The sequence below is a fragment of the Geosmithia morbida genome, assembly GCF_012550715.1.
Source record: "Geosmithia morbida isolate 1262 chromosome Unknown scaffold_11, whole genome shotgun sequence".
Taxonomy (NCBI): Eukaryota; Fungi; Ascomycota; class Sordariomycetes; order Hypocreales; family Bionectriaceae; genus Geosmithia; species Geosmithia morbida.
In genome coordinates, this window is record NW_023336198.1 from 229,772 (window position 1) to 256,625 (window position 26,854).

Consider the following 26,854-nt stretch of genomic DNA (forward strand, 5'->3'; position numbering starts at 1 on the left):
GAGGAGCCCTTCTTTGGCCACACAATCTCAGATTAGCTAGCTTCTTTACATCGTCATCATCTTCTTCTTCAGGCTTCTTGTGCCCCCTCGGTGCCCCGATATGTATTAGTATTAGTAGTAGCTGGTTGTAGATATCGTCAAGGCCTAGTCCGGCATCCTTACTCCTCGCAGGGTTCCACTCGACCCCGACTCGGGCTTTACTCTCGCCCGATGTCTCTGCCCAGGATGCGGCGGCAGTCGGCAGCCTGAATATGGTGGATCCGAATCGACGAAACTTTTCTTTTTCTTTCCTTCTTCATTGCCCGTCAGAGAAGGATCTTCGGGAGCTTTGTAAATAATTCAACCTTACTGTATATGTGTGGAACCTCGGACATGAATACCCATGCATCCGCTTCCCTCACTGAGCCGGATCCAGCTCAAGAGCTTCGCTGATGATGGGACACAGTCGAGACGCTGCCGGCTGCCTCACCAAAGAGAAGTGATTGGCATCTTCTATGGAGATGGTGTTGATGTTTTTGACATTGATCAACCGTTCCCAGCCATTCGGCCCAAAGTCGTTCCTGTTTTCGAGAAGCCAATCCATGGCATGACTATCACCAGGACCCGCCTCTGGGCGCGGCATGTCGGGACTCTTGCACACACCATCCCGGGCCCAGATCATGGTGGTCTTGGGGGATTCCTGCTCAAACGGTCTCGGGTCGTAGCGGTGCAGGGCTTTCACACACGCATCGAAGTGCTGGTATAGCCATTCTGGAGGTTCCGCGCTGCTTCCCGCCTCAGGGCTCCCAAACAAACCCTGTTTCTGCAGGAAATCGTACATGCTCTTGGGGATCACGGCCTGGCCCGTCGGGTTCGGAGAGTCGATCAGTACCAGTCTTTCCACAACCTCGCCCTCTCTGGCGAGCCTCCACGCCGCGTCAAAGGCCGAGACGCCCCCCGCCGACCAGCCGCCAAAGTAGTATGGCCCCTGGGGCTGGCGCCTGCGAATCTCGTCGAGATAAGAGTCCGTGATGTCATGGATCCCACAGGTGAAGTCCTTGGGAGATTTCAGGTATGGGCTGTCCAGACCGATGACTCTCAGATCGTGCGCGATGTGTGGCAGATCCCTGTAGGAGGTTGCTGATCCCGAGCCATCGGGAAATAGAAATAGTGTCTTGGGGCAGTGTACCGTCCCTTGCAAAACGGAAGATCCCGATGGAGGAACTCTGGGGGAGACAAGGAATTCCTCCTCGTGCATTGCATCTGGTGATGATGGATTCGAATAATCGGTAGTGGGGGTCGTGAGAGACGCCTTGTAGTCCGAATCCGAGGATGAGTTGGGGGTGCTCTCATCGGTGATGCCCAGGATTCCGTTTACCAAATCCTTCAAGTCCCTCACAGTGGCGCAGCCGTAGAAGTCTGGGGAGGCGATATCTATGTAGAGCTCTTCGCGAAAGGTTCCCAAAATGGTCAAGGACATGAGTGAGTCTACCCCCAGCTCAGTCAAGACGGCCGAGTCGGCCAGCTGGGTATGTTCAACTCCAATCTCATCGGCAACGATTTTCAATGCCTTTTGAAGGAGAGGGTTGGAAGAGGAGGGAGAAGCGGCGGGCCTTCCTTTCTTGTATGACTCTAAGCCGGTCACGGTGTGTTGTTGAGCATTCGATCTAGACGCTGACGCTCCGATATTGGGATGTGTCGATTTGGGCTTGCTCGCCGAACGATTGGGCATGATCATCTCCAGTACCTTGCGCACGTACTTTTGGAACGTAAGCCCGGAAAAGACGCCAATTATCTTGCCATCGCGGAGAATGTAGACGTCGCCGACGTACATGGAGTCGTCAGAACCAACGGGGTGCATCTTGACATGACACTGATAGTGCACATTGCACTGCAAGGTCTCGACCAAGGTCAGAGAACGCCACCCGTGGTTTATATAGACGTTGCCATCGAGGTCTAGGCTGTCGGCGCAGTTCATGATGAACCCCGAAAGGTGACCGACGCTGTCAAGGCAGAACGAGTCGAGAACGAAGTTGCCGCCGGTAGGGGCCACGATGACATCGGCGGTGGCTTCGAGGGCCCGGCTGTCAAACCAGACTTTTCGGATTCCATGGAAGTCAGGCCCGTATTCAACAGCGGCGGAGAAGAGTTTGTACAGCATCCCGCTACCCATGACATGTGTTGAGCCATTGCTGGGCCCCTGGGTCAGCTGGGAGATGCTCCTCTCGACGAGGTACAGACGGCTCTTCCAGATTTCGGCATTCGTCTTTGGATCCTCGATACTGACATCGCAGGTCGCCTGAAGTGCTGTCTCCTCACCATCGCTGTCCACCTTGTATAGCCGCATGGTTCCGCTCATGGATTCCCAGTCGATGTCCATCGACGCGCGGAAGAACTGGCACTCGGCATGCTCATCGAAAAGGAGAGGTCTCTCAAGGAGCATGTTGTTGACGCAGGGCAGGTAGGTAGCAATGTCACCGCCATGGTTCTCAATCATGTAGCTGGCCAAAGTGAAGGCCACGTCCGCATAAAATGTCTACAAGGGGCCACCAGGTCATCCAATCATTAGTACATATACATGCCTCTCCTTCATGGGCTGAAGGTTTCCACCCTGCAGAGTCTGTCGAAGGAATCTGTACTCACTGATGGGGACATGGCCAAGCCGACAACAACGTGCTGTTGCATGACCTTTCGAAGAGTTGGATCGTTCATGTCGGACTGCATAACAATGGAGCTCTTCTTATCTCCAAAATCTTTCTGGATGATTTCGTGCACCGCATCAGACAGCCTGGTCTTCTCTTCTTTCACGGAATAGTCTGCGCTGCCGGTCCCTGGCAGAGGATCGTCTCCCTTGTTGAGGCACCAGTTCTTGTATTGTATCCAGTGGTTTGCCAGTTGCCAGCTATACCGGGGTAGAGTAAGTGACTTGTGAGAGGACGGGAAGTCGCGATGGTACTCGTCCCAGACCACAGGCAACCCGGCTAGATGAATAGAGGAAAGCGAGCTCGCCAGAGTCTTGAAGATGTTCTCTTTGCGACGAAGAGAGGCATAGCACTGTAAGCCCTGTCCGACAATGGAATTGACCATCCTCGTAAGGATCGGATGAGTTCCAATCTCGATGCACATGCCGCCTTGCGACATCAATCCTTCGGCTTGGGCTTCCCGTATGGCACCAAGGAAATTGACCGTCTCACGGCAGTGACGTCGGATGTACTGAGGACCAACAACACCCCCCGTAGTGATGACCTTGCTCAGCAGAGTCGACACCATCGGTACTGCCGGGCCACAAAACTCCACGTGAGAAGCGAGCTTCTCGAGCTTGTCTAGAGCCGGGTCAACCTGTGATGAATGGAAGGCGAACGGGACCTCCAACCGATGATACTTGAAACCTTTCTCCTTGATCTTGTCACAGAAGGAAACGATATCAGCGTTGGAGCCGCTCAGAACGGTATCCTGGATGTCATTGATGCAAGAAACCTCGACCAATGTACCTGGCAGGTACTCTCTCAGCGCCTCAGCAGTTGCCCTGACGGCAACCATCCCGTGCGTGTTGGCTGTGCATGTTTCTTCCAAAAGAGACGCTCGCTGGCCACATAGATAGATTGTATCGTTGATGCTGAGGACACCCGAGACCTGGAGCGCGGCAAATTCCCCGAGGCTGTGGCCAACGACATATTGCGGCCTGATCCCTAGGTTGATCCAGAAACGGGATAGAGCCATCTGTATGATACATGTCCCAAGCTGGACGACTACAGCCGAGAGGTCCTCGACAGAGATTTTTCCCTCGACAAGAGGAAGAACTGACGGAAACCCCTGAGCCTTGGCGATGGAATCGAATTCATGGATGTCGGACCGGAAAGAAGAGAAGTTTTGGAAGTAGGCCTTTGCCATGCCAGACTCCTGGACCCCTTGACCGGTGAAGAGGAAGCCGACCTTGGGAAGTACCGCGGGGACGGCCTTCACCTCGGCGGCGACTTCCACCGCCGCAGACAGGCATCCCTGAAGATCTTTGAGGTTGCTAGCGACAAACGCCATACGGCGATTATGGTGTATGCGGCGAGCCGTGGTGGTGTAAGAGAGTTGCGACAAAAGATCACCACCGGGAGGAGGCGGGTTGGCTATGAAAGCCTTCAAGGCCCTAAGGTTCTCTTCCAAGGCTTTGTTAGATCTGGCTGAGACCACGACTATGTGTTCTTCTCGTAGATCTGTGACCTGGTCATGGTCACATCCGACGCGCGTATCTGCGGGGCCATCCTCGAGGAGAATCGAAGAATTTCCACCTGCGGCAGAGAAGTTGTTGACGAGGACTCTCCTCCTGCCATCTGCTGGACGCGGCCATTCCACTTCATCGTCCAGTGCAATCTTTACACCTCGAAGATCGAGATCTGTGGGGAAAGAATGGTTTATGTTTGATTTGATGCCACAGTGGGGAGGTATCCTGTTCTTCTGCATCATAAGAAGCACCTTTATGACGGAGAGGACGCCTGAGGCGGCTTCGGAGTGACCGATGTTTGCTTTGACGGTGCCGAGATAAAGGCTCTTATCCTGCGGCCGGCTATAGTCTGGGGCAAACGAGCTGAGGACGGAGCTCATCTCGACAGCGTCGCCAGCTTGGGTTCCAGTCCCGTGCATCTCAACGTAGCTGACATCATGGGGCCGAATGCCGGTGTTTGCCAGGAGCTGCTTGAAAAGGTACTCCTGCGCGTTCGCAAGGGGTCTCGTGATGGAGACCGACTCAGCTGAGTGGTTCGTAAGAGCTCCTAGAATGACGCCAAAGATGGGATCTTTGTCTGCCACGGCATCCGGTAGCCTCTTGAGAATGAGGGTCCCGACACCGTCAGCCCGGCAGTAGCCATCCGCACTGTCATCAAATGGTTTGCAATTTCCTGTCCGAGAGAGGAAGTGGCCGCGGTCGAGACCAGCGAAGTTGTCCGGGTTTGTCAAGACATTAGTACCGCCTGCCACTGCCGTGTCGCATTCTCCGTTGACCAGAGCCGTAATGGCGATGTTCGTGGCCGCAAGGCTCGAAGAGCAGGCTGTGTCGACGGCGATGCTCGGGCCCGAGAATTTAAAGAAGTAGTTGACTCTGCCGGGGATGAAGGCACGGTTGGCGCCTGGGATGTAGTAGGTGTCTACATCCTGAGACGAGTTCACCTCACCCCAGTCGGTGCTGGAAGCACCATAGAAGACGCCAACGCGATGTCTCTTGGTGGAGGGACTACGGTCAGGGACGATGCCGCCCATTTCTAGCGCTTCGTACGCGGTAAGAAGGGCAAGACGCTGCATCGGGTCCGTCTGCATGGCCTCTTTTGGCGACAAGTGGAAGAACTGGGTATCGAAATATCCTGGCGACTTCAACCAGCATCCGTACTGAACCTGGCTCGTATTCTTCCTTTGACCAGTTGGATCATAGTGGTCCCGGGAAAATCGCTCCTCAGGGACCGGCTTGTGAACATCTCGGCCTCTGGCAAGAAGGTCCCAGAATTCTTCGAGATCATCCGCTTCCGGAAATCGTCCGCTGAACCCAACGATTGCTATTTTTCTCTCGTCACCCGGTGCCACCGTCGGATAGAACGAGTGTGCTGTGCTCTCATTCTTCTCCAGGTCCTCTGAAGTCCCGGCGATGCGCGTAGAAGCACCTTGCTGGGACAGCCGGTTTGCAAGACCCCACGCCGCCTGGGTGTTGATTGGGATGATTGTCGTGTCTCCGCCCGAGCCGAATCTCAACAGGGACTCTGCAACACGGTCCATACGAACCTGCTCTACAAGGGCACTCTTGACGACCTTCTCTAGGAGGGCTCCAAACCTGGAATCCTCCTCGGCTTCGCCGGAAAAGCAAGAGACAAGAGGGACTAAGGACTTATTATCTAGGAACTGAATGCCCCTGAGGACATCCTCCAGAATACCTCCTAGATCGGAGTCTGTGAATTCCGATGAGCAGTGATAAGGACCATAAATCGGGGCAGGGTATAGCTTCTTCCCAGAGAATGCATCCAGTGACCTCAGTGACTCGAGAATGGCTGGGGGTCCGCTGATGGTGGTACATCCCGTCCCAACTGCGCTGATGTACGGCCTTGACGTTGCCGGTAAACCCTGCGGAAACGTGTGAGTACAACAGACTTGATTCGTCGTGAATGCGGCGTATGCCAGATGGTCTACTACCAACCTCGTCGGCTGAGATCCGCTCCAAAACTTGTGTCACGAGATTCTCGTCATCCAGAGACACGATCATGGACCAACTGCTGGCTGTCGGGTAACCAAGGAGCTCGGCTCTTTTCCCGACGTGAAATCCCGTCCGGAAGGCGACGGTGACGGCTTGAAGGCCCAGTCTCGAGATCTCGAATACGTTGACGGAACAGCTCACGGAAGCAGCAGCTATTGCTCCTGTGCATATCCCGAGAACCAGAGACGGACAAGGTGGTGGATGCTGTCTCTGTGATCGAGAAAGGGAGCTTCATGCATGTCAGCCTCACGTATATGTTTCTTTCACTGTTTTCCCAAGTTTCGACTCACTCGATGTAGTAGCCGATCTCGTAGATACATAAGAAGCTGCTTTCTAAGGTGGCGTGCGTTGTTCCCCTACGCACCGCCTCGATGAGGAGACTCGGACTTTCTGATTGTGCGACGGAGACCCTGTCGGCGGATGGGAGTGACCTCGTCTCGCGACTGATAATCAGGAATGCCTCATTTAAAAAGGAGGCGAGGAGCGCATTGTCCTTGATGCGCAAGAGGCCGTCTAACTTGTCGAGTACTGGACTGCTTTGGTCACCAAAGACGTACACACACTTTGACATGATTGCGAAGTAGTGTTCATATCTCTGCAAGATTCAATAATCGTCCAAGTTTTCATCATGTGCCGAATATTGGCCCCTCGTTCCAATGACAGAGAAATGAGGTCTATATATGACAATACTCGGCTACTACACGGACCATTTGACCCACACTCACATTCAACCTCGTAAAGTGAGAACATGGCTTTGGGTGGCTGAGACTACACTTCCCCTCTTCTATTACCTGCTGCGATCATCGTGTTTTCGGGAGTGACGTTGGCGAAGGAGAGTAGGGAAAGCCAAAAATCCTCGTATGCTACATCGCTGGAAAGCATACATGTCCCCATCATCCAACAAAAGTCTATAGGTACGGAGAGCGCCAGGGTTCGGAGAACCTTGAACAGCTGAGGGCCCGATATCTTGATGTTTGCGAATAGAGAGTCAGTTCTGTGGGGAGTTGTGTTTCCAGGCCGTCATGACCATTCCAGACCTTCGCCATTTGCCCTCGAGGAATGAGGTCCATGATACGCCTTCAACTATCGCCTCATCCTTGCATTCAAGTCATACTTCCAGTCATCAATCACAATAGTGTTTTCACAACCATCAATCATGTCCACCAACGAGACTGCCAGCGGTTCCAGAGAGTCGTTACCAATCGAGGTGTTGGCCCACGATATCTCCAAGCAGACACAGATGATTGAGACTGCTTGCGTACAGACGATCTTTGCTAGCCTAGCTTCAAACGCAATGTGCCCATTCAGTGTCTTCCCTCGGATCGGATGTCCTCTGAGATATATTGTTACTACAAATCGTCGAGGAGATGAATTGTGACCATGCACGGAACATCTTCCGGCTCTCTTCTGTCACCGACGAATACCTACCTGTACGATCCCAGTGTTAGTATGAACTACGTTCCTGAAATCAGTTGGAGTTGAATATCATTTGATGATGCACTCATTGATCAGAGGTTCCAAAATCACACGTCCTTCTGGATACAGATGAAAAGCAACCAGGCTATCTACTAGAAGCATTACTCCAATATATTCAACCTGGCTCCCTTTGCGGACACTATCTCATATACCGAGCTGGCCGCGAAGACGGGCGTTATGGAGCAACGGCTCAAGGGCTTGGCCCGAATGGACGTGGCCAACTACCTCTGTGCCGAGCCAATTTCAGACTCTGTTGCCTACCCGTCCACGTTTGCGGCCTTCGTTGCGGATCGGGGGGTTGGTCACTACCCATGCAGAATGGCCACAAACAACGACACCCTTCAACGTTTCCTTCAACACCGACGATGCAATGTGTCGAGATGCTACCAAGGACCCCAATCTCCATGACATATCTAGTGATGCAATGTGTTCTGGTTCCAGGAGCCCTCGGAGCGACTTGAAGCAACCTGTTTGCGGCTTTGACTGGAAAATGTTGGGCAATGCGCTGGTTGTGGTTGCGAGACTTCCCGAAGTCTATCACCACTTCATTGGCCTATGTACTTCTTTTCTGACCAATTTGACATTGAGCTTGCCGGAACCTTAGGAATACCTCTGTGGCCCTAGCCAAAGCCGTCCGTGGGCTAAGATTCATTGTCCAAGATATCCCTCATGTAGTCAAAGAAGGCATCGAGACTGCTGCTGAGAACAATGATGTCAGCATTGCCCGTGGAAACCAGTTCGATGAGTAGCAAACAGTAGGTATAGGGGGCGGATATCTACTTCTTCGACCCGTGCTTCCATAATGAGGACTTTGATAATCGTGTCCAAATTCTCCAGAATACGGCTACCTCAATGTCGGGCAAATCAAGTCTAGTTTATCATGGATACTATGATTCCGATACCTGAGAATGTCTTGACTCTGGATGAACAGTCGGTCCACGTCCGTACTCTGGCTATGAGGCAGTTGTTCAACTCGGAAAAGCGTGAATCTTGATGGTTGGACCGCCGTCTTGGAAGGGCCTGATCTGAGTCTGTGGAGGCACCATACGGAAGAGGTATGTCGGCGATAAACCACAACACTAGGACGGACAAACTATGCAATAATACCTGGTAGCAGTAGATAGGTTTAGATAGCCAAGACACACACGAGTTTGACAATATTCATGTGACGATGCACAGTGAGAAGCTCTTCCCAGTCGCCGTGTAATTTCAGACAAAAGAAAAAGCATCTGGGTAACCTGGATGCGGTAAAGAATGTGGAACCTTGGCAACCTTAGCGATAGCGACAGTAGGGCTCAATGAGAAAATGGAACTGTTCGCGGCGCAGCCTTTACTGCTGAAGGCCACGAAATCCCGATATGACAAGTACCGTTGTTACGTGTACAATCATGTCCTTACACGTATGATCCCACTCTCAGGCCATTGCAGCCCTGCTTCTAGTAGATCCCGCCAAAAGGTCCGGATAGTCGGCCCCTTTCTGATCTGGGTTGAGTCCGGGTCCCCGTGAACAAGCGGCGAGATAAAGGCGCGGTGACTGTGGGTTTCAGTGTTATGAAAAGACAGTGAAGCCGTGACTCGTTAGGTGAAAACGGCTATGTGAGACAGTGGATTCAAGCCGGTCAAGAAAACGGTACGCTAGGGTTATGAGACCAGCCGTCGATACATGTGGAGATTGAGAGAGAAAAATAAAGCGTTAAAGCCGGGAGAATGGAGAAACAGCGCCGCCTTACTCTTGACTGGCAGCGTTATTGCTACTTTGCACCATCTTCGACTTGATTCCATCCCATCAGGGAACAGTGACAAGATGTACGATTCATACCAATTCGTATCCTTACCGATGTCGGCGTTTCCTTCCGTCTGAAAGGGGGGGGAGGACGGGTTGAAGTCCTAAGCAAGATGGTTGAAGAGGTAACGGGAACGGTATATGCATCTTGAGTTCTGGGTTTAGGGCCTAGGCTCTAAAAGCATAGACAAAACACCAGACCCGAGAGAGAGGAGGGATAGTAGTAACGCAACCGTATGTTCGTAATCATGTCGATCGGGGATAAGGTTTCACAAGCCTGATCTTATACTCGTCTTATATTAGCCATCACCTTGGGCATCGTTCTCCGCTGATAGACGCTGCCGTTTGTGATTGGGACGGTTAAATGACATCTTCCTGTACATGTATGCTTCCAAGGATCGCGAGCACATGCGCTACACGGCTGGTGGCAGGGTTACTCCACCTCTCGTGCCTTTATCTTCTGAAACCTTCATCTTCCGAGATCTTCACCTTCCGAGACAGCTCGGCGATGTCTCAGGAAGGAGATAGGTTCATCATCTACCCGTATATTCCTCATTGGCTCCTCACTGCGCCAACACGTCGTATACCCACCAACTTCCAAGGAAGAAATGCAAGCGCATGCCTACATTCCTCGGTTAGCCATCAGGGGAAGACACTCGGCCGACGTAGAACAACCGGTCAAGCAGCCAAGAGTCTCAGCATGTGCTCAATGTCGGCATCGGAAGGCGAATATGTACAGAAGTCAGCATGCAAGATGCCGTGCCTATGTATGCTGAGCGCATTCCAGGAAATATGCAATCGTGTCCTTCCATGCTCGAGGTTTTCCAAGTCTAACGAGGGATACCACCATCCGCCACTGACTGAGTACCAGCGGCCATCGTTAACACCTGACGCCACGTCAAGCATGGACGCTCTCCCCCCCCCCYCCCCCTCCTCCCCACCCGCCTTGACCATGAGGGTTCAGAGCTGTTTCTGACTTGTGTCAGCCCTCCCCTCCCGTGGCGCGTCATATGCTTCTCACGTCAGTAGCCTCTCGGCCCTGAAGAAACTTGTCTCGCCGTGGGCAAGAGCTTAACTGCCAGTTCAGTTGACCACCCAAAGACACCCGCGCGGCAAACATCGGCTGAAGATACCTCGAAGCATCCTGTCTCGCTCCCATCATTATCCAGAGATGAAAGGTCATCTTACCTAAAGTGCTCCTGCGATGAGTATCATTCCTACGTTCTCCCAATTGAACGACCCTCGTCAGACATTGCCAAGCATAAGCATCTACAACCAAGCTTTCCAATTTCTTGAACGAGAAGAATTGCCATTTAACGATCCAGTGTCGACTCGGGGCCATAAGTGGGTGGCTGCAGGGTGGCAGTAAGTCGGGAAGTTGACAGGCTTGATCACACGTAAAAACAAATACAGTCGTTTCCATATCTGTCGTTCAAGATATTCGCATCTCTAGAAAAAAACACTCATCAAGATGACCTATCAAAACGGACTCCCCATTTGCTGCCACGTCATCGTCGGCGGCCAGGACCCGGACGAAAGGTCCGACCGGTCGGACCTTATCGGCCTCATACGCCTAGCGCCCGATACTATGTGCCGATGTCTGTTTACAAGTCATGTATTATGGAGTAGATATGCTGACGACATATGAGAATTTACCCCAGATTGTCTTTATACAATTCAGTATTGCCCACTCTGTAAGCTCAACGTGATCTACGCATAGCTTTTCCCTTCAGTTTCAGCATCCGTATCACCTACTACAATGAGTAGCGACCCGACCGAATCAGCCCGGCATCCGGCCAGATTGATCAATCTACAGCTCGGCTGGCCATCACCCAGATTATTTTCCTCTGAAAGTCTGCTTCATGGCGCCCAGGAAGTGCTCACCTCCGAGACGGAAACGTGTGCAGCCCTCGTGTATGGACCTCATATCGGCCACCCGCCGCTCCGACGGAGCATCGCAGGGTGGCTATCATCAGTATACTCCCGTCCTGTGAACTTTGACCGGTTATGTATCACCAATGGCGCATCCGGGAACCTCTCTAATGTTCTACAAAAATTTACAGATCCTCTATACACAAGGAGGATCTTCATGGTCGAGCCTACATACTTTCTGGCATGTCCCATTTTCGAGGATAACGGGTTCCAGGGGAAGCTTCGAGGGGTCCCGGAACAGGATGATGGGGGGCTGGACATCGAGTTTCTTCGCCGGGAGCTGGCAGTGGCAGAAGATGCAGCCTGCGAGGCAGCACGGTATGGTGGCATTGCCGATGCGCCAGCTCGCAAAGTCGGAAAGGCATATTCCAAGATCTACAAGTACATTATCTACGTGGTACCGACATTCTCAAATCCCGGTGGAAACTGCATGTCTGTTCAGAAGAGAAAGGACCTCGTCTGCTTAGCCAGAGACTACGACGCGCTCATCGTTTCCGACGACGTGTACGATTTTCTAAGCTGGCCAGAACGGTCGGAAGAAACAGACCAGATGAGCAGTGTCCCACCCCGCCTAGTGGACATAGACCGCGGCTTGGATGGCTATGGGAAATGGGGAAACACATTGAGCAACGGTTCTTTCTCCAAGATCATAGGCCCGGGTGTCCGTGTCGGATGGGCAGATTGTGCACCTGCACTCGCAGTTGAGTTGGCCGAGATGTAAGTCGGTCGACCCCATGCAGAAAGCACGGATCTGATGACGGTATCGCTCTGTGTCACTAGTGGCTCTTCAAGTTCTGGCGGTGCGCCTTCTCACCTCACCTCAACATTTGTCGACAAGATGCTCCGAAGGGGAGGGCTCCAAAGTCACATCCAGAACGTGCTGGTCCCAACCTACAGAGCCCGATACTGCACCCTCAATGCTGCAGTCGCGGAGCTCCTGACGCCCCTGGGCGTCCGAGTCGAGTCAAGCTCATTTCGAGACGGTGCAGCCAGGGTAGCGGGCGGCTTTTTCTCGTACCTGAGATTACCGGATGGCATGCCCCAGGCAAAGGATGTCGCGGCCTATTGTCTGACGGAATATAACCTGAGGATTGCGTTTGGCAGCATGTTTGCTGTCACGGGCGACGAGACTAGCATGCAGAGAGCTGCTGCGACCGGTGGCTTTTCTGCATGCATCCGATTATGCTGGGCTTGGCACGAGGAAGACGAGATTCGAGAAGGCATAGATAGACTGGCGGCAGCTCTATGTGATATCAGAGCCATGCAAGAGCGAGGGGAGAGTTTGGAGACTCGAGAAATAGGAATACGGTAGATCTTCAGCATGACAAAACTTGGCGTATATAGAATACGGGCAGGAACGCCTACAGATGTCCTACTAGTAGTGATATGTTTGTCGGCATAGAGTCAACAGATAAGCCGATGAACCGTCATGATGAATCGATCGTAGGCAATGAACGGTTTCATACGCAAACTATGATTGTCCCATGTGCTTGAAGCATCACGTATAATACCACGGGCTGTGCAACTAAATCTTGGCCTCCTCGACCGGCGCCGAAGGGTCGTGCTGCTCGATATCCAGTCCTAGGCGCTCAGAAGCTGGCAAGCTGGCGGCTGCCTTGGCCTCTCGGTCCAGCTGTCTTTTGTGCAGGAAATCCGTAAGTACTGCAAGTGGATAGTTAGTTAAGCCCACGTGAGGTCGAGAGAGAGGACGTATTCATCCAACTTACCAACTAGAACAATGGCTACCAAGGCGAAAGCAAGAATGGACGGAAACCCTCTCTCAAACGTAGGTGCCATGGTCTGAGGGAATATGAGAATAGGGAGGAAGGAGTCTAGGTGTATGTCAGCCTTGGGTCGACCGAACCCGCGGTGTTCTACTTACTAGTTGCATAGAACAGGCCGTTCATGCTCGATATCGTCAGAGCTCTCTCTTCTGCATTGCCCCTGTTGATCTCGTTGGCCCAAGTCTGCAGCCAAAGTTAGGCATCATCTTCAGATACTTCTAGGGAAAGAAAACGCAAGGACTTACCCAGGCAACTGCAGTGGTATAACCACCAGATACGAAGAAAAAGGCGACGACCTTAGCAGCGTCTGACGGAGGCCAGGCCGTTAGGATAGATGATCCGATGACAGTGGTACACAACTTTACAGCATCAGCATATAGGGGCCTCCCTTCTCATGTCAAGGTTAACTTACCAGGGGTCCGACAATCCATATAGACCGCGATCCCGTCATGTCCGAGAAGGACCCCCAGCCGTAATCAGTCACCATGCTGACCAGGTTGGCCATGGCCGGAATTATGTTCCGCTTAGTGACGCTGTACCCGGCCTCACCTAAGCAAGTGTCAGTGGCTGGATTTGAAGCCCATGCCAGCCTGTACTCACGAAGATAGATTGCAAAGTAGCTGTTTGCCTGGCACGAGTTCCCATACTGCATACATGATATCAGTACCCATCCTGCTCTTCATGCACATGGCCATGGCCGAGGGGGGGAGGACTTACAAAAATGTACATCAGACACAAGGTCCACCAGCGCCAGTTTCCGAACATGCGCTTGAGCAGGGCCAGATCCAAGCGTCCTGTGACGTGGACGGTTCCCTGCCTTGCTGAGCGACGCATCGCAATCTCTTTATCTGCTTCGGTGATGTACCAGGCTGTGGTATTGTGAGGGAAATCGGGTAGGAGGAACCATACCGACACAGCCACAGGCAAAGACATGCAACCACACACTTGCAACTCTTCAGTATGTATACATACGTGTTGCGATGTGGTAAGACGTCATCATACCTATGTACATCCATCGCCATCCTGACAGTCCGAGGCTGCCGTCCAATGACTTGTGTATACCGGCCTGGAGGAAGCCAGATGTGGCCGAGCCGAAGAAGCCGGTGATGTGCCAGATTGCTATTCGCTTTGCCAACTCGGATCGGGTGTACCAAGAGCCAAACAGGAATATGATTATCGGTGAGAAGCCGGACTCAAATATTCCGATCATGAAGCGGAAGGCGTACATGTCTCTGCTACTACGTGCAGAGGCCTGCGCAAAGCTATACGGTGATCTCGTCAGTGTCAGTTTTGCAGGTAGAAGCTCTCTCGCGGTCGTAGTCTGCGATACTGACGTGAAGATTGTCCATCCCGCCTCGCACACTACAATGCATATACGAGGAGTGACCTTGAGGGCAATCATGTTGGAGGGTATCTGCATTATAGCAAAGGCAATGGTGTAGCACACTTTCATCCACCCGATTAGCTTGCGTCCTCGCCCGTACCTCACATCTTTTACTTACTGAGCATATAAGTATACTCATTTCCTTCGATATTGAGGTCCTCTTTCATGCCACTGACGTCTTCGAGTGGGTTAGCACCTGGTTATGAGAGAATGCGGTAGAGCTATTGAGTCTCTCACAGGCATTGGTGATGTTGCTCTGATCAATGTATTTCATCCACTGATCATGTGTTAACCCTCACCATCAGTTCTAGACGGGGTGGCTCTCACCCATCCTAGTGTCGCGCATATCAATATGCCAAAATCCAGCTTCCTAACCAGTGCGCGTTCCTGACAGCTGGTCAGCGGTCTTCATCACGATTCCCGAAAGGATTGGCAAAGCTTACCTCGGGGCTCTTGAGGTGCTGGTCGGCATCCCAGAGGTGATAAAGAAACTTCTTTGCAAGAGATACATTTCGGGCCTCTTCTTCAGCAGAAACCATGCCGACGCCTACTGAGGCTGCCGAGGCAGGAGAAGCCTGTGGCTTCAAGTTTGGTTCGTGAACCTTGTCGTCCTCCATGTCAATTTCCTTTTCTCCCTGGATTTGAAGTATGCTACTATGGAGATACGGCGAAGAGTCGAGCGACGGCACAGACAATATGGAGGATGCAAGGGCCTTTGTAGTGTGGCATATCATCGGTCAGTGTCGGCGATATCTCATATCTCACACAGTATTGTATATATGTTGTTGTTCTTGGCGGGCTGAAAGCTTCGACTCCTACCCCCCCTATCTTGACTATTCACACGGCAGTGTCGATGGTAGCATTCGGGATTCTGTCGGACTCGGGAGGCCGATCAGACATGGTTGGCGATAGCGGTTTCGGACAAACACCGAAGGTGACCATGCACACCTTCTTATCACGGAACAGAGACAAGATATCAAATCTTAGCTTCTGGATTGAATCACGGGGGAACTTGGCTCTCGGATACTTATGAGAAAGAGATTCTTGCCAGATGAGGGGAAAAGAATCTGATCGAAATCATTGAAACTGTACCGCTTTGGAGAATACACCAACATGACCACTATTTCACCGGATCAGATGGAGCTTGCACGCAATGTGTGTCGGCCGAACCTGGTGAAGGAATTGATGCTTGGAAACAGGTTAGCACACTCGTTTGGCCTGAGAGTGGCATTTTCAACGGAAATGCCGTTGGTGGCGAAGCGTGCAGGGTACTCTGCCATCTTGATGAACTTGGAACACATGGCGATGAGCATGGAGACGATGAAGGACATTGCAGTCTCCTGTTTGAACGTGGGGTAGGTGCCATCCCGAATGTCTACCTGGCTGAAGGAGCAGATGGATGGCTGCCGCGACAGCCAAGCTGGAGCTTACATTGTTGCAGAATCACGCCCACAGTTGTCGTCCCAACGTGTGCTCCCGAATGGATCTCAAGGTGCCTTGACTCTGGAGCGCAGACAATCATTGTGCCTCATGTCAACAATGTCGAGCAGGCCAGGATGTGTGTCGATGCTTCCAAGTTCCCGCCTCTGGTAAGGCAGACACTTTGTGCCCATCGACTTCAGAGGCCGGACGCTATGACTGACTCGTCTCAGGGCCATAGATCTGTCACCATGGTGTCTGCCATGACGCAGTATACGACAGAGCTCTCGTATGCGACCATCTCCGAGGTTGTCAATAACGAAGTTATGATCATGCCAATGATCGAATCCCAGGAGGGTGTCGACAATGTTGAGTATGCTGTCCTCACATGAGCCTCCTTCAATAAGGATCTGCCAGGCTGGAGCTGACAAAGACGTATCAGGGAAATAGCAGCAGTGCCGGGAATAGATGCCTTGTTTATCGGATGCGCGGACTTGTGCATGGAGTGAGTGAAGCTGTCTACGTTCTCCATCTCCGATTTTCCGTTGTCCCATAACGACTCACAAGTGCCCAGGCTTGGAATTCCGGGACAATACGACACAGAGCTATTCCATTCGACAGTTGCAAAAGTGGCTGCCGCTGCTGAAAAGGCCAGTGCAGGCGATCGGAAGGTGTTTGTTGGACTGGGCGGACTGGAACCTCGCCCTGATCTCTTGTCAACATTCGCAAAGAGGCATGCTCCCATCAGGTAAAGTACCACCCACTGCTTCGCAAGACCGATGTGTATGTGTGTTGACATTATAAAGGTTTGCCATGGCAGGTCGCGATCTTGCGCTGCTGATGACGTCCATGACCCAGCAAGCTGCCAAGATAAACAGTATATCCACGGAGCTCTAGAAGTAGAGAGATCACCGCAACGAGCGAGCATTCACTTCGGAGTAGCACTGTGGATGAAGCATTTATCCATGGGAATGTGCTTACCGACAATCACAAGATCCGAAGATGAACCAATATTAGAGATACCAGAGCGTCAATTGTGGTTGAGGTATCAATATCCCGGAGGTTTGGACCCCCCCCCCCCTCTCTATGCTTGATTGACGACGATTTCACGCGATAAAGCATTCCACGTCCCCATGGAAGTAGACGATTCCGGTCGAGGAGCATCGAAAGCAGTATTAGATGCAATATTACTTCGCAGTTAAATGTGGGATGAAGGAGGAGGAAATGGCTTGTTCACATTGATAGCTGCCTTAGGCCGTGCACACATCGTAAACTGGCCTGCCTAATATTTTTATCAGTTGAATCAACCCCTAGAATCAATCGCCTGAACCCATCTGTCTCCAAGCACGTGGAAAAAGAGAACATTTAGCAACACTACCAGAGCGTTTCTCTAACGAGTTTTCGTCTCAAAAAAAAAAAAAAGATTCCGATAAGAAGGGGAGGAAAGGAGCCATTTTAAAGGTGATGATAATTTCTCAAGATTCCTCTAGTATTATTAATGGTTCATCTTACCATTAGGGGAGGAGGAGTGGGTCAAGTGCCAGGTGGTTAAAAATACAGGGGGGTCCGGTCAGTTTGTCAACACGCTCCTGCCTCAGACGGCCCTCTTTCCCTTTCAACATCAACATGCGAAACATGCTAACTGGAGGGAGTTGAATGTTACGGAAGGAGCCAGGATAAACAATCAAGCGTCACAGATGGCGTGACTGATGAACATTTCTTCTTTTTTGTCTATTCATGGTGGTCAACATTCGATTCTACTCTTACCAACCTCGTTTCTGATTGATCTCGTCAATCCCCCTTCGACAAGCCTTGGCATTTTCCAGAGCCGTAGGCATATCCGAATGAATGCAAAACAGAAATGGCTGACCATCGAACCCGATCGTGAACACGTTGCCCTCGTTGTCCGTCACCGAATCCTCGAGCCCGATCGACATGGTCCGCTGATAGACGTCCTCCACCGTCGCGAGCTTGCTCTCCCTGGCCGGTAGGAGCTTCCTGTGCTTGTCATACTGCAGATCCACGTACGCCTCCTCCACAAAGACCAACCCATACTTGGCACACATGGCGCCCTGAGACTCGGTACCTTTGGACCCGAACACCGGCACGCCGAAGACAGCGCAAGCTCGGAGCACGGCGTCCATGATGACCAGGTCACGCTGCATGTAGAAGAATAGTTCCCCGTGAGGCTTGATGTGGTTCAGAGGAACCCCCTCGGCATCTAGCATGGCCTTGAGGGCGCCCACCTGGTACAGGACCATGGCGTACATGTCCTCTGGGTCGACTTCTATCTTCCGACGACCGAAGCCGAAGAGGTCTGCTTCGGGTGAGCCTCTGACACCGACAGGCGCGTTGCGTCTCCGTATTGAAAGACGGCCGCCACTCACCTTGGAGTCCCGGATGGGCACCGATCTTGACGCCATGCTCCTTGGCTAGTCGGATGGTCTTCAGCATCATGGTGGGATCCCCCGCGTGGAAGCCGCACGCGATATTGGCATAGTCCACAATCTTGATGAGCTCATCATCTGCTCCCTGCAAAGAGAAAAGAAGACGAGAACAGTTCAGCTGGGTTTGACGTTGCAACTACGTCATGAGGCGACATTAGATAATATCGGTACTCACCATCTTCCATTTTCCGAACCCCTCTCCCATGTCGCAATTGATGCCTACTTTCTTGACATGCTGGTCCATGCTGAAAGGGCGCTCGCTGGCAAGAACCTCCTTCTCTTTCGTCGGATGAGCGGACTCCAGGGGATAGCCCGATTGAGCAGAAGAGAGTGCTCTAGTTGCGGACCGAACGTTGTAAAATGCCAAGTTCATGCCACCCTCTTATCTAGTGCGGCAGTGCACTTCGGTCTACCGGACGCTAGTGTTGCGGGGGGGGGGGGGGAGTGGAGAGGAGTTGATCTGATGATAACGCCAGACTCCATCATCTATGTCAGTGCGAAGAACGTGCAACCGAACGGGTAATTTTTCCATTCTGGCTCGGTGATCAGCGGTTGGAGGGAGGGTTCGGTTACCAATGATAAGAGAGGTAGCTTCATCTATCCCTCTGCCATGGGAGACGTTTCATGTCACCCGCGTCCTTCCGTAGACAACCTCGCGGATCTCCGTCTTTGTCCGTGGTTTAGAGTTGACTTATTTTACAGTCGACGGTGAATGATACAACCACAGCATTCAAAAACCGGAAAACGTAAAAGGGAACAGAACGACAGCTACCGGGCTCCTTCAAGAAACATGGGGCACCCTCAGCTACAGGCCATCAGGCGTGTACTGATTGCCAACCGCGGCGAGATTGCTGTCAGATGCATCAACGCTTGTCGAGCCTTGGGTGTGACCAGTGTGGCTATCTATACTGCGTCGGACGCGTCTTCTCTTCATGTCACCTCTGCCGACGAATCGGTGTTGTTGCAGGGTGACGGAACACCGGGATATCTTGACGTGTAAGTATCGTACCACTACTATACCAACACCCTGTTGCGGACTCTGACAACTGCACAGGAACGATATTCTCGACAAATGTAGGCAGCTCTCAATCGATGCTGTCATCCCGGGATACGGCTTCCTCAGCGAGAATGTAGACTTTGCATCTCGGGTGACCGACGCCGGAATGGTCTTCGTCGGCCCTTCTTCCGAGTCCATCACGGAGATGGGTCTGAAGCACCGAGCCAGGGAGGTTGCCACGTCAGTGCAGGTCCCCGTAGTTCCGGGAACTGGCCTCCTTGTCTCGGAAGACGATGCCCTGGCCGAAGCCGACAGATTGACTTATCCGGTAATGCTCAAGGCGACCGGCGGAGGAGGCGGCATGGGTCTTCAGGTCTGTCACTCAGACGAGGACCTACGTGCAGCTTTTGGGATGGTGCGCAACCGTGGTGAGAAGCTCTTCAGAAATGCCGGCATCCTACTCGAGAAGTATTACCCCAAGAGCCATCACATTGAGGTGCAAGTCTTTGGCAACGGCACCGACGTGATTCACCTTGGCGAGAGGGAATGCAGCATTCAACGCCGCCACCAAAAGGTACCTACTCGGTGCATGGCACAAGCTTGCGGTAGTTGGAGTGCTAATCTGCCATTCAGGTCATTGAGGAGTGCCCCAGCCCATTCGTCGAAATGCGACCGGGACTCAGAGAGAAGCTTACGACATGTGCCACCAAGTACGCATCAGCGCTCAACTACAAGTCTGCAGGGACGGTAGAGTTTCTCGTGGATGACGAGACGGGCGACTTCTTCTTCCTCGAGATGAACACCAGACTGCAAGTTGAGCACGGAATCACCGAGCTGTGCTACGGAGTCGACCTTGTTATCCTCATGCTGCGGCAAGCTGACCTCGAACGGGCCGGTCACGGCGGCATCTTATCTTCCGATCTGCAAGGTCTACAACGGACCGGCCCCGATGGTGCGGCGATTGAGGCTCGCATTTATGCAGAGAGCCCGTACCGGGGCTTTGCACCGAGCCCCGGTATCATGCAGGAAGTGCGCTGGCCAGAACAGGATGGCGTCAGGATCGACACCTGGATCCAGTCTGGCCAACATGTCGGCCTACACTATGGTAATTCATCATATCCTTTCAATCCTGCCATGTCAGCTAATAGATATCGCTCCAGATCCCCTCCTTGCGAAAGTCATGGTGCACTCGGGAACGAGGGATCAGGCCATCGCAAAGTTCATCAGCACGTGTTCACAGGATATCGCACTGAGAGGCCCGGCGACGAATCTCGACTTTGTACGCGCCGTGATGGACTCGGACTCTTTCGCGAAGGGTGTGACGTTGACTAATTTCCTCGACACCTCCTTTGTCTACCACCCGTGCGGCATCGATGTCATCAACGCAGGATCTTATTCCACCGTGCAAGACTTCCCCGCACGTCCTACCATCGGCCATGGCATACCCAAGGGCGGGCCTATGGACAGTAAATCTGCCCGCGTCGCCAACCTTCTGGCAGGTAACCCGTCGGGGACGGAACTGATCGAAATCACGCTGATCGGGCCAGAACTCCTGTTCACGACCGGTGCAGTGGTGTCGGTCTGCGGCGCCCATGCGCGGGTTACGATCGATGGGGTCGAGAAGCCGATGTGGTCTACCCTCACCGTCAAACCGGGGCAGACGCTGAATATCGGCGCCGTCGACGGTCCTGGCTGTCGCATCTACCTAGCCGTCAGAGGAGGGTTTCCCGAAATTCCCATCGTCATGGGATCCAAGGCGACCGTACCTAGCCTGAAATTCGGCGGCTGTCAAGGCAGGACGCTCTGCAAGGGAGACTTTCTACAGCTGGACTCGGACGCAATTACCCAAGCTCCGGAGTACACTCTGCCGTCCTCGCTGATACCCGATACAGATATCAAGGAGATCTATGTCATGCAAGGCCCCCACGACTCGCAGGACATCATGACTGATGCGGATAGGGAAATGCTATACAATACCATGTGGAAAGTGGGATACAACTCGAGCAGAACCGGAGTCCGCATGGTCGGTCCGGCACCGCAGTGGGCACGAACCGATGGCGGCGAGGGTGGTTCGCATCCCTCAAACTACCTCGAGTAAGTTCGACGGTCGCTCGATTTTACTCCAGGCGTCTGAGCTACTGAGGCTGACTACATGTCGTAGCTACGGCTATCCATCACCAGGAGGTGTGAATTGGGGAGGCGATTCGCCCTGCATCTTCTCCGCGGACAGTCCCAATTTCGGCGGCCTCATATGCTCGTCAACAGTCATCTCCGCCGATCTCTGGAAGCTAGGACAGCTGAAACCGGGCGAAGACTTCTGCATGACGCCGGTATCGCTCAGCTCTTCCATCCAACAGATACTCCACAACTCCGTGTATTTCGAGACAGTGGAGCTGGCCATTCGAGATCACATCACCAAGGAGGATGAGGGCTTTCCGCGGTTTGAGGAACCTCGTTGTCCGATCGAGCCTAACAGTGCCATCATCAAAGTGGTCGAGGCGTCTGCGGGTACTCCACCCAGGCCAAAGGTCACGTACCGACAGGTAAGAATCTCTATATACATGGATCAACAGTGTCGGAACCAGCTCCTCTGACGAACATCTCAGGGAGGCGACAGGTATCTCTTGATCGAGTTTGGCGAGCAAGTCACCGACGTAGCCATATTGGCCAGGATCCGTCTCTTCCTGGACAGGCTGCGCTCCGAACCCAAGTTGACTCTTCTGACCCCCCATGTCGGGTCTGTCATGATCGAATACGACCCTCTGGAGATTACGCAGGGCAGCCTTCTGAAGCTGGTTGACGGGATCGAAGGCAGCGTTGAGACCAGGCTGGATATCTCTATACCCTGTCGCGAGATCCGACTGCCCCTTGTCATGGACCACCCGGCAGTCCAGGAATGCATCCGAAAGTACATTGCCACTACCAGGAGCAAGGCGGCATACCTCCCAGACAATCTGGACTTCATCCGCAAGTGCAACGGCCTGGCCTCCAAGCGCGATGCTTTCGAGATGCTCACCAAGACCGAGTACCTGGTCGCTGCGGTCGGCTTTCTCTGCGGCGCGCCTATGCTGTTTCCCCTGAGCCCCAAGAAGCTCCTCTGTCCCAAGTACAACCCCACCCGCGTGTCGACGCCGGGGGGGACACTTGGCCTCGGAGGCACGATCCTGGCGGCATATCCGTGTGAACAGCCAGGCGGGTACATGATGGCCGCTCGAACCCTGGAGCTGTGGGACCCCTACGGGACGAAGCCGGGTTTCACGCAGGAACGGCCCTGGCTGTTTGAAGCGTTTGACAGGGTCAAGTTCCACGAGGTCAGCGTAGACGAATACGACGCCATCATGTTGGACTTCTCCGCGGGCAAGCATCAGTGGGACATCTCACCGTCGACATTCGATCTCGGGAAAGCATATGAGATATTCCAGAAGTCCCAGACAGACCCTGACGTCATCAGCTACAAAGACCGACAGCTCAGGGATATGGCTGCGCAGGATCAAGTGGAAAAGCAGCTGTATGCCGAATGGGTGGCTGAGACATCCGTGGAGGAGGACCCCCCTTCCCAAGATGACGACGATGCGACGGATGACGACGGCACGAGCATTCTGATCACGTCTCCGATGACTGCCAACTTGTGGAGGCTGGAAGTATCTCCAGGGGACGAGATAGAGGAAGGCCAGGTCATTGCCATTCTCGAGGCGATGAAGATGGAAGTCAACGTCCCCGCACCCCGAGGGTCGGGGGGTTTCCGGGTGAAGGCCATCCACAAGAAACCTGGAAAGATTGTCAACAATGGCGACACGATTCTAGTATTGGCTCAACCGAGTTAGGAACCGAGTTGGGAAGCGCTGGTACGGGATATAGTACATGCTTGCAGCCGCGTCTCTTGTAGCAATTCTGAGATGAAGAATACATTGATTGTCGAGAAAGAAACACGGGTAACATCCCTAGATATCAAGTCGGATATCTAACAGTCCTCGTCGTGATTAAAACAGACCATGCCGAAGCAAAGGAACGGAGTAGATACGGCGGGTTTCAGTCAAAACCCCCGGTACTGGACAGAGCGGGGATCTTATCCTTTTGTGATAATATGACTGACTCCCGGTCCCACTGTTGATTGGCTCGAGACGCAGCAGTGGGAGGGGGTTCAGTTGCGGGGGATTTCGATGGATGCATACTTCCAGACGGGAATCCGATGCATCGGTCGAGGTCATCGACGCAAACCCACGGATGATGCAGGAGATTCGGCTTCATCTCCAACCTTCAACCGCGCATCAGATACCGACCTAGTACACCGCAACACAACCCCCTCGGAAGTCAATGAAGATGGCGCCCTGGGATCCCACCAAGAACAAGACGTACCAGATCCTGAAGGAGGCCGAGGAAAAGGGCTATGGCGTGCAGGCCCCGGTTGCCTACAACTTGGAGCACATCCTGGCCTTCATCCAAGCCGCCGAAGCCAAGCGCAGTCCTGTCATCATCCAGGTCTTTCCCTGGGCCGTCACGTTCTCCAACGGTGTCCTCGTCCACGCTGCGGCGCACGCTGCGCGGACCTCGACGGTCCCGGTGGCCATCCACCTGGACCATGCGCAGGACGAGGCCATGATCCGCCACGCAGCAGATGAGCTGCCGTTCGACAGCATCATGGTCGACATGAGCCACTACGACATGGAGGAGAACCTGGCCAGGACGAAGGCGCTGGTGGCCTACTGCCACGACCGAGGCATCGCCACCGAGGCCGAGCCCGGGCGTATAGAGGGTGGAGAGGACGGTATCGCCAGCACGGCAGATCTCGAGGGTGCGCTGACGACGGGGGAGCAGGTCGAGGATTTCATCGCCACGGGCATCGACTTCCTCGCGCCAGCCTTTGGGAACGTACACGGCGAGTACGGAGCGAGAGGACCGGTGCTCGACTGGGATCGGTAAGTGACGGCTCCCAACGTTACCTGGGGGTGCTTATGCGATCGGCGTCGAAGCGCGGCTGACTCTCTCTAGCATCGACATGATCCGGAAAAAGGTGGACGGGAGGGTCCGGATCGTGCTTCACGGCACAAACGGGTTCCCGGAAGACGTGATGAGGCGGTGCATTGCCTCTGGCGTGTCCAAGGTAAACGTCAACAAGCTCGTGCTGGACGACTACTTGACTCATCTCAGGGAGAATGCGGCAAAGACGAGCCTCACAGCTCTCATGGAGGAGGGTGTCATCCAGGCTCGCAAGTTGACCGAGCGGCAGATGGACGTTTCGGGGTCGACGGGGAAGGCATGATGGAGGGTGATTCTCCTCTCTTCTTCTCTTCCGACTCTGACGTGATGGATGGCACCTCTGTGGTTCGTGACACGAGAGAGAAGTTCATCCTATGAGCATCTACACCAATCTGCCTTCTTCTCGGTCCCGCACACCGAGACGCGCCGCATCATACACGCATCGGGCCGAGAGGTCGAGAATCGAGTGGAGAGTGAGAAGCCAGCGGGCACGACGCCAGCGGTCCCGGCGCTCGGGGAGGACGTGCGTGCGGCGCACGAATGCCCAAGTTCGGCATCCAGTCCTGGTCAGCCGTGTGATCGGATGGCCTACGGCCCCGCATACGAGGCGCCGTCCAGAGCTTCATGCGTCAGGATCTGTATCACGACCGAAGATGCATTGGTGGAAAAGTCGATGCGCATTATCGGGGCCCCGCGTTCCAGAGAGATGCCCTCGGACTGAAAAGCTCGATATGTGTGAAAGAGAATGCCAGCCAGAGGGAGTTGCTAGCTGCTCAGTCAGCGGCTTGACCGGCCAGAGTTTGCTTGCCGACCAGCTCGTCGACATTGACGTCGACGTCGACGACGACGACGACGACGACGGCAATGACGGAGACGGGAATGACGAAGACAATGTGACTGAGAGAGTACAGATGCAATATAATCCACCGGCCAAGTGATGGGCCTCTACCTCGTCTACTATTACAACAATATTGGCTCCTGTCAACAGTGATACTGAAAGACGCAGCTAGCTGAAGGGGAGCTGATCGCGCCTGACCAGACGCCGGATCGGATATCAGCACGGATACTACGGGGGGGGGAGGCGGGTTGGATGGGGATGGATGGATTCGAGTCCAGAGTAGCGTCGCTGGATGGATAATATATAACAATATAACAATAGATCTACTAGCATCTTCACCTACGGTATCGGTCCATCAGCTGGTGACGGGGCTGTGGTGCGCTGTGAACTAGACCGACTCGATGCAGTTCGGCGGTTATCCCGCCTCCGGAGCTGTCAACTACGGAGGTCCCGCATCCAATTCCTCCGACCGTCTCACCATCGGTGCAAGCCGTCACCTGTCCGGTCGGAGGAATTGGATGCGGGACCTCGGCCGTACCAGTACCAGTGGCCACTCGGGGTATTATTATCAACCAGAGTTCAATGGCTGACTCACCAGGGCTCTCTAATCAACGCGTGGCGAAGCAATGATTAGTAAAAAAAAGCAAAAGAAGAGAAAAGAAGAAGACCGAGATTGAATCGACATTGGCCGGAAACGCAGGAAGCATCGTAAGCGGGGGAGGCCGCGCGCACAAGGAGGCTGGAGAATATGACGGGCTAAATCCGAAAAATGTATATATGTATATATATATATATATTATATTTATATTATGTTTATATTTATATTATGTTTATATTTATATTATATGTATATTCATATTATATGTATATTCATATTATATGTATATTTATATATTTATAATATATGGTAGCTGATAGGCATACAGATTACATACATGTATGTAATACGAAAGGGGCTTCTGCGAATAATGAAAAGACACTGAGAAAAAGACTGGGATTTTCTCGGCGTCTTATTCGGGGCCATTGGGTTGATATAACCGGTATTGGTACATGTAGGAAGAGACTGGTAAACTGCTAAGTTGTTCGTCCCCTCCGAAACGGACTTTTCCGATCGCACCGACCATGATCTTTGCTCAATGTACTCTGTACATTGTACTTGGGTCAGTTATGGATAATACGAAAAAAAAAAAAAAAGAGAGAGAGAGAGGAAAAATCAAGGATAAGACAAGCGATGGAAAAAGAAAGAAAGGGAAAGGAAGAGGGGGGGGGAGAGAGAAGAAAAGAAAAGAAAAAACTCAATTGCCTCATATGCAGACCGCTCGCTCTGCCGAGTCCGCTGATGACTGATGACGGGATCTGTTAAAGTCATATTATCAATACCAATAAACATGGGTTGAATGCTGCCTGGGGTACATGTAGACGATGCTAGTTGCTCATCGTTCGTACCTACGCGTACACATCCACGTGTGTGTGTTGATAATACAAGTCTATCCGTATAATGATATATAATAGCCATGGGATAATAATAATAATAAGTAATAAGAATGGTAGGTGTATTACGGAGAAGTACGCATACGCTTGGCCGTACCGATGACCTTCCCCCCTCGCCTCCCAC

General features: G+C 52.8%; 7 protein-coding genes across 7 annotated transcripts; 4 read left to right on the forward strand and 3 right to left on the reverse strand.

Moving 5' to 3' along the window:
* Positions 1-397: 397 nt before the first annotated feature.
* Positions 398-6,773, reverse strand: GMORB2_1860 (uncharacterized protein; the record flags this gene model as incomplete). Its single annotated transcript, XM_035463841.1, has 4 exons — positions 398-2,515; positions 2,623-6,072; positions 6,146-6,431; positions 6,493-6,773. The coding sequence occupies 4 exons, from the start codon at positions 6,771-6,773 to the stop codon at positions 398-400; spliced, it is 6,135 nt and encodes a 2,044-aa protein (XP_035320105.1).
* A 4,447-nt stretch (positions 6,774-11,220) lies between these two features.
* Positions 11,221-12,705, forward strand: GMORB2_1861 (Aspartate/methionine/tyrosine aminotransferase; the record flags this gene model as incomplete). The annotated part of the gene is made up of 2 exons (XM_035463842.1): positions 11,221-12,110; positions 12,174-12,705. The coding sequence occupies 2 exons, from the start codon at positions 11,221-11,223 to the stop codon at positions 12,703-12,705; spliced, it is 1,422 nt and encodes a 473-aa protein (XP_035320106.1).
* A 213-nt stretch (positions 12,706-12,918) lies between these two features.
* GMORB2_1862 (MFS transporter, ACS family, pantothenate transporter) lies at positions 12,919-14,579 on the reverse strand (the record flags this gene model as incomplete). The annotated part of the gene is made up of 8 exons (XM_035463843.1): positions 12,919-13,055; positions 13,276-13,360; positions 13,423-13,536; positions 13,590-13,726; positions 13,778-13,823; positions 13,895-14,046; positions 14,180-14,439; positions 14,512-14,579. 8 exons carry the CDS (start codon positions 14,577-14,579, stop codon positions 12,919-12,921), a joined length of 999 nt encoding a protein of 332 aa, XP_035320107.1.
* Positions 14,580-15,803: 1,224 nt separating this feature from the next.
* Positions 15,804-16,877, forward strand: GMORB2_1863 (HpcH/HpaI aldolase/citrate lyase family; the record flags this gene model as incomplete). Its single annotated transcript, XM_035463844.1, has 5 exons — positions 15,804-15,916; positions 16,003-16,353; positions 16,423-16,485; positions 16,555-16,728; positions 16,787-16,877. The coding sequence occupies 5 exons, from the start codon at positions 15,804-15,806 to the stop codon at positions 16,875-16,877; spliced, it is 792 nt and encodes a 263-aa protein (XP_035320108.1).
* Positions 16,878-17,743: 866 nt separating this feature from the next.
* On the reverse strand, positions 17,744-18,671 carry GMORB2_1864 (5-oxoprolinase (ATP-hydrolysing) subunit A; the record flags this gene model as incomplete). The annotated part of the gene is made up of 3 exons (XM_035463845.1): positions 17,744-18,297; positions 18,368-18,512; positions 18,603-18,671. 3 exons carry the CDS (start codon positions 18,669-18,671, stop codon positions 17,744-17,746), a joined length of 768 nt encoding a protein of 255 aa, XP_035320109.1.
* A 546-nt stretch (positions 18,672-19,217) lies between these two features.
* Positions 19,218-23,248, forward strand: GMORB2_1865 (urea carboxylase; the record flags this gene model as incomplete). The annotated part of the gene is made up of 6 exons (XM_035463846.1): positions 19,218-19,423; positions 19,482-19,998; positions 20,058-20,529; positions 20,585-21,518; positions 21,586-21,967; positions 22,031-23,248. The coding sequence occupies 6 exons, from the start codon at positions 19,218-19,220 to the stop codon at positions 23,246-23,248; spliced, it is 3,729 nt and encodes a 1,242-aa protein (XP_035320110.1).
* A 496-nt stretch (positions 23,249-23,744) lies between these two features.
* Positions 23,745-24,684, forward strand: GMORB2_1866 (fructose-bisphosphate aldolase, class II; the record flags this gene model as incomplete). Its single annotated transcript, XM_035463847.1, has 2 exons — positions 23,745-24,340; positions 24,414-24,684. The coding sequence occupies 2 exons, from the start codon at positions 23,745-23,747 to the stop codon at positions 24,682-24,684; spliced, it is 867 nt and encodes a 288-aa protein (XP_035320111.1).
* Positions 24,685-26,854: the final 2,170 nt, after the last annotated feature.